The sequence below is a fragment of the Arachis ipaensis genome, chromosome B06, assembly GCF_000816755.2.
Source record: "Arachis ipaensis cultivar K30076 chromosome B06, Araip1.1, whole genome shotgun sequence".
Taxonomy (NCBI): Eukaryota; Viridiplantae; Streptophyta; class Magnoliopsida; order Fabales; family Fabaceae; genus Arachis; species Arachis ipaensis.
The window spans coordinates 131,547,650-131,554,608 of NC_029790.2; the positions used below are offsets into that span (position 1 = coordinate 131,547,650).

General features: G+C 34.3%; 1 protein-coding gene across 1 annotated transcript in view; it reads right to left on the reverse strand.

Annotated features, from left to right (window-relative positions):
* Positions 1–1,535, reverse strand: part of LOC107647671 (ankyrin repeat-containing protein BDA1-like) — a 3,557-nt gene extending 2,022 nt beyond the window's left edge. Inside the window, exon 1 of the mRNA XM_016351727.2 lies at positions 622–1,535. Coding sequence (XP_016207213.1) covers positions 622–1,245 — 624 coding nt within the window. The 5' untranslated portion in view covers positions 1,246–1,535. The remainder of the gene's footprint in view (positions 1–621) is intronic.

Here is a 6,959-nt window from a genome sequence, read left to right on the forward strand (position 1 = left end):
CATTACGGCTCGTGTTTAGGTGTCCTCCTCGGGATAGCATCATTTAAAGAACGAGGGACAGCACAACGTAAAAAAAAAAAAAAAAAAAAACGAACAAACAAAATTTCGGACATACACATGTTTCTAACATTGCACTCTAGGCAAGTACGTACGTGTATATATATATATGAGGAGTGCTAACTAGGGTCAGTAACTTTTGTGATTTGTAGTCATCAAGTAGCTATCAATAATGTTTTTAATTGTGTGAGATTTCATCAAATGGTATGAGATTATTCATTTTTCTCTTATTGGTTACATGCTGACCAAAATTTAAATAGTCAACAAAATTTAGTAGTTTTAGTCGACATTTAAATTTTGATAATATAAAATAAAATATTAACAAAACATTTAATTATTATTGAAATATAAGAGTTTAATTTTGATGTACTAATAGTATAAAGTGTTTATACAATTGTACAATCTTTTTTTATGATCATTCACATTGTTAATATAAAAAAATAATTATTTTATTGATATAACATTATATAATTAAATGTATAGATAAAATTAATTTAGAGTGAATGCATCAAAATTAAATTTCATAAATATAACGGTGATATTTAAAGGAGAGAGCGCATGCACCTGTGTATTCCCCATGAGTGTTGAAATGTGCAAAATGGTGTTGCCATCCTCATCAATCTGGTTCATCACGGAGCGTTCTAAATATTCAGCACCTTTTTTGACGTTTCTGATGAGCCAGCCAAGAAGCACTTGAAAGGCTGTGATGTTTTCACATCTCAAAGCAACGTGCAAGGCAGTCTCATTTCTCACATTCACATCTCCAATAGAATCCGGACAAGTGTCGAGGAATTCCAGTAAAGTTGTAAAGTTTTCTTCATCGTCATCATCAAATTGGCACACAAGATGAAGAGGGGTGAGGCCTTCCCTTCCTTCCTTCACTCTGACCAGGTTACCATTAATTTGTACGAGGCGACGCACCAGATTGTGATGATTGTTGTGTAAAGCCACGTGGACGGGGCTTAATCCTTCTCTATTGAGCTTCAAAGCAAGAGAGGGTTTCAATCTCATAATCTGGATTGCAAAGTGAACATGACCAGCAGCTGCAGCAATATGCAGAGGAGTCTCCACAAATGGGATTGCATCCACCTTCTCCAAAATGTGTGCATCTTCCTTAATTGTTTCGTACAGCTTGTTCAGGTCTCCGGACATAGCAGCTTCTTCCAACTTATCTGCTTTGTTTGCCATTTTTCAGATTCCCACACAATGATACTAACTAGCTATGTGCTCTTTTTTAGTTATTTAATAATATGTATGGATGTACAAGTTTGTAATTGGCTAATTGGGCATGCATAGTGCCAATCCTTCACTTAAATATGTGCAAAAAGTGAGAATGATGGTTGGTATAAGGAAATTCGATCTTCTTTTTTTGTTCCCTTTTGTTAGGAAGAAGGAAATCTTATACTTTTCATGACAAGTTATATTTTAAAGGTATTAGTACTGTTTTAGTCTATTTAGGATGAAAATCAAAATAGTCTATAACTTTATTTTTTATTAGAAATCATTTCTAGCATTTCATTTTATATTAAAATTGATAAAATTGTGAAAGAATAGGAAAAGCAAAGAAAAGAACTTTTATTGATTGTTGATTGATTGAATTGTACTGAAGTGTGTTGTTGTAAACTATGAGGGTAAAACTAAATATATATAGAGCATTGTCCTATGAAAGATAAAAGCAAATAAAGATAAGATAATAACAATTAAAGATAAGATAAAGATAAGATAATAAAGACTAAAATTAAAATTGAATTTTTGTATTCTGTTGGGCTGAATTTGTGGGCCACGATACTTCTTTATTGTTGTCATGGTCTAAAGTAGAAGAGTAGTTTAATACGCCCCCGCAAGCTGGTGGATGGAAGATGTCAATAATCCACAGCTTTGATAAGTTCCGATGAAATTGTTGAGAAAAACGCGTCTGACGTGGTGACGCGGAGGAAGATGCGTGCGGCAGAGCTTGAGCTGCCTACTGCAAAAATATAAAAGGAGATGCTGTGCTTGAGCAGCGATCTTCAAAAACTGTGTGCGGCGGAGCTTGAGCTGCCGGCGGCAAAAACATAAAAGGAGATGCTGTGCTTGAGCAGCGATCTTTAAACAATTGCGTGCGGCGGAGCTTGAGCTGCCGACGACAAAAATACATAAAAGGAGATGCTGTGCTTGAGCAGCGATCTTTAAACAATTACGTGCGGCGGAACTTGAGCTGCCGACGACAAAAATACATAAAAGGAGATGCTGTGCTTGAGCAGCGATCTTTAAACAATTGCGTGCGGCGGAGCTTGAGCTGCCGACGGCAAAAATACATAAAAGGAGATGCTGTGCTTGAGGGAGAGAGAGCAAGCAGCGATCTTCATAAAAAAAAGAATGAAAAAATAAAAAATAAAAAAATAAAAAAATAAAAAATAAAAAAATAAGCGCGTAGAGCGCAATAAAATTGATCTTTAGAGGGCGCGTATGGCGCAATAAGAGTGGTCTTCAAATGGCGCGTAGAGCGCAATAAGAGTGCAGATGGAACTGCTAGAACAGATGCAGATTGAACTGCTAGAACAGATGCAGATTGAACTGCTGAAACAGAATATTGACGAAACTCTCGGAAGAAATTGCAGATGAAATGCTAGAAGAAGGCGCAGACGGAATTGCTGGTAAAGAACCGGGATAATCAAAAGTGTGGTAGAATTTTCACTTGGATGCATGTAACTAAATTTATGATTATTTATTGTGGGAGGAAGTTGAAAAAGAAGCATGGTGATTTCTCACCGAAGAGATGATAACTTATATATCCTCCTCAAGGAGGATACCATGGCTCTGATACCATGATAAAATTGTGAAAGAATAGGAAAAGCAAAGAAAAGAACTTTTATTGATTGTTGATTGATTGAATTGTACTGAAGTGTGTTGTTTTTTGGCTAATACCCTTTTGGTTCCCTAGCATTACTCATAATTAATTAATTTTAAAGTTTTTAAATTCAAAATTTAAAAAATTTAAAATTGATTAGGTAAACCTAATTAAAACCTATAAAAACCTTCCTCTTCTTTCTCACATTAACCTACCCACCTCCAACAATCACACACACACAAACCCCCCCTCTCTCTCCGTCAGGCCCTCTCCGCCTCCCCACTGCGACCCACTCATCTTCTATCACCGACATCTGGCTCGTCGGATTTGCCACCGTCGACAAGAACCGCTTCCCTTTCGTGAACCAGATGTGTTACCGGAGCCGCCGTTGTAGTTGGAGTTGAACTTGAGCTCGATCCCTAAGGCGGCGGCGATTTCGAGGGCAGGGGGACAGCCTGAGAAGCCATGGAGGCGATGGCGGGCGTGGAGGGAGGAGGCGACGGAGGAACTGTTATGTGCATATGATCCCTTTTGGCCATCATAATTTATACTCGTATACTTAACTGCTTCTCATGGTAGGTGAGGATACTTTGTGTGTGTAATTGTACATAAGTTCAAGGGAGTTTTCATTCATCTATCTGCATGCATATGATCCTATTCCTTTCTCACCTCAGATGGTGGGGTTCCCTTTGATGAGATTTGTTATTAGGTGTCCTGATTGATTTTTAAATATTCACATTGATGACCGGGTGGGGTTCCCTTTGATGAGATTTGTTATTAGGTGTCCTGATTGATTTTTAAATATTCACATTGATGACCAGTTATCAGTTGTCAAATTTTCTCCCTAGAATGTTGCTTATTTCATTTTTTTGTGATTTCTGATGCTTGGCTTTTCCCCACTCCCAATTTAGATATATAAAGGGTGAACCAACCATTGAAGAATACTATGATTTATATACAGAAGCTGAGACATACAGCAATCAGATATAAGAGGCAATAATGCAATCCTCTAATATAAAAAGAGAAATTCTCCACATACAAGCATTTTTTATACAAGTCTTTACAAGTTATTATATTAACGCGCTTGAACTGTTACTGCACATTCTTCTTCCTCTTCCTCTTCCTCTTCTTCTTCTTTTCTTTCGTTTCTTACTTTCTCTTTCTCCTTCTTCAACCGTTACTGCACAATTTCACTGCACCGTCTTCTTCTTCTTGCTGCACATTCTTCTTCCTCTTCCTCTTCTTCTTCTTCTTCTTTTCTTTCGTTTTTTGCCTTCTCTTTCTCCTTCTTCATTTACGTGCTTTTCTCTTTGTTTTCTTTTTTCGTTATTCTTGATTTCCATTATTTTTTGATATCAAGCTCTGAAATCGTTTTTGAAGAAGAAGAAGAAGCAGCAGAAGATGAGGAGGAGAAAGAGAAAGAGTTCTGAATTATGCATAAGGTGTCCTTTGGGTGTATTTCTGTAATCGTTTGGGTGTATTTCTGTAATCGTTTGGGTGTATTTCTGAAGTTCCATTATTTTTAAAACGATTTCAAAGCTTGATTTCAGAAACCATGAAAATCGAAAAAAAAAAGAAGCAAGAATACCAGTAATAAACGCAAGTAAAACAACTAATGAAAAGGCAAAGAGAATAACAAAGAAATATCGTTTGGGTGTATTTCTGTAATCGTTTGGGTGTATTTCTGGCGTTCCATTATTTTCAAAACGATTTCAAAGCTTGATTTCAGAAACCATGAAAATCGAAAAAAAAGAAGCAAGAATACCAGTAATAAACGCAAGTAAAACAACTAATGAAAAGGCAAAGAGAATAACGAAGAAATATCGTTTGGGTGTATTTCTATAATCGTTTGGGTGTATTTCTGTAATCGTTTGGGTGTATTTCTGACGTTCCATTATCTTCAAAACGATTTCAAAACTTGATTTCAGAAACCATGAAAATCGAAAAAAAAGGAAGCAAGAATACCAGTAATAAACGCAAGTAAAACAATTAATGAAAAGGCAAAGAGAATAACGAAGAAATACATGGAGGAAGAGGAAGAGGAAGAGGAAGAGGAAGAGGAAGAGGAGTCGTTCATAATCCACGGTGAGTGAAGAAGAAGAAGAAGAAGAAGAGGAAGAGGAAGAGGAAGAGGAAGAAGAAGAGGAAGAGGAAGAAGAGTCGTTCATAATCCACTGTGAGTGTAGCGTTTTGGAAACTGAATAACGCATTAAAAGACCCTAATGTGTAGCAACTTGTAAAACTTGTAAGTAAAAAAGACTTGTATGTGTAGCAAGTCTCATATACAAAAATATAAAAAAAATATCCTAATACTTAATAAAAGAAATATCCAGTTATATTTTAGCAAAAATAATTAAATATCTATAAAATTTTTAAAAAAATTATGAAATTTTTAAAGAAATAGAGACATTCACATTTGTAATACAAAAAAATTCGAAAAATATATAAAAGAACATCCATTTAGTATGAAAAAGAAACATTCTGATACTTAGTAGAAGAAACATTCATATATATTAACTCGTAAAGATTTTAGATTCACCCAAACGTATTTGGCTGATTTTTAGTTAATACCCTTTTGATTTCTAGCATTACTAAATTGTCAATGCGACTACACCGCAGGGTGCAAGTTGTCCAACAGAACTTCTTTTACCTTATTCCATTTTTTTTTTCAGCGACATCTACATCTCCTAGTCCTAGAACCTCTTCTTTCAGCTAAATTTTAGCTTTTTGTTTTAATTTTAATTTTTTTATTATTTATTTTAGTGAAAATTTTCAAAAATAGAGTCTTAAAAAAAAACTTATTATTGTTCAACTAAGTAGTACTTAAATGCAAACAATCAACTACACATGCAATCTATTATGCAATGCAACAATGAACTAATAAAGAAAATAAAATAGTGGTGTTGGAAAGAGAAAAATGGCTAACCCATGGAGATCGGTATCGATTTTCCAATTCTTCCTTTTTTCTCTTTCTTCTTTTTTCTTCTTCTCCCCCGTCATTCCATATTTGGTTTCTCTCTGTTCTAATTTTTTTTTCATTCTTTCACAAATGTTGTGCTGTTTTTGTTGCTAAATTTAAAAAATTAGGTTACAATGAATGAAATTGATAATTATTTGGATTTAAATGCTATATTGTTATTGTTAAATGCTGTATTTTTTAATTTGATTATTGATATTTGGTGGTGATAATGATAATAGAAAGAGTGATAATAGTAGAAGATGAGACTCGTGTCATAACAAATGCAAATGTATTTTTATCCGTAAAATGTCAAAAGGACGATTTTAATACTAAATGAAACGTTGAGAACGATTTTGAATTAAAAAAAAAAAAGAGTTAAAGACAAATTTGATTTTGACCTCAAACTATAGGGATTAAAACAGTACCATCTCTATTTTAAAGGTAAATATTTCTCTACATGTATATTAAAAAAAAAGGATTTCTTTTTTCTTTACAGAATTTGATCAATATTTTAGTGGTTCACACACTTCTTTGATTTCAATTAAGTACACTGATCTTATTGGCTTCAACCGAAACAAATATTTATTTTAGTGTCTTAATCTCAATCTCCATGGTCAACATGACATGCTCAGCCAGCAGAAACATACGTAAACAAGCTGGTATCACATTGGAATATATATAGTACAATGTCCTAGCTTTACTCAGAAACTTACTTTGTCAAGACTGAAGCTTCTTCTCTTCTCCACTTAGTGTTTGATATGTTTTCCAGCGGGACAAGATCGATTTTATTGTTGTTGAATCTGCTGATTGTGACTTGTGACCACAAGCCATATTATTACGTACAGTACTTAGCTTGTAGCTATGAACATCTAGGAATATATTTTCCTTGTTAGTTGCAAAATAATATCTCTTTATGCCTTTATCTGTGAATAAGTTATTCCAAACTTGCTCAGAGTGTGAGTGTGTTTTCTCAACACAAAAGTGGAAGGAGAAGAGAAGCAGCCACATTTTTGTTTACAAATTTTTATTCTTGAAACAGAAAATTACTTCGGTGACACAAATTTATTTTCACTCAATTTTTTAACATATTATTCGAACAAATAAATTGCTAAT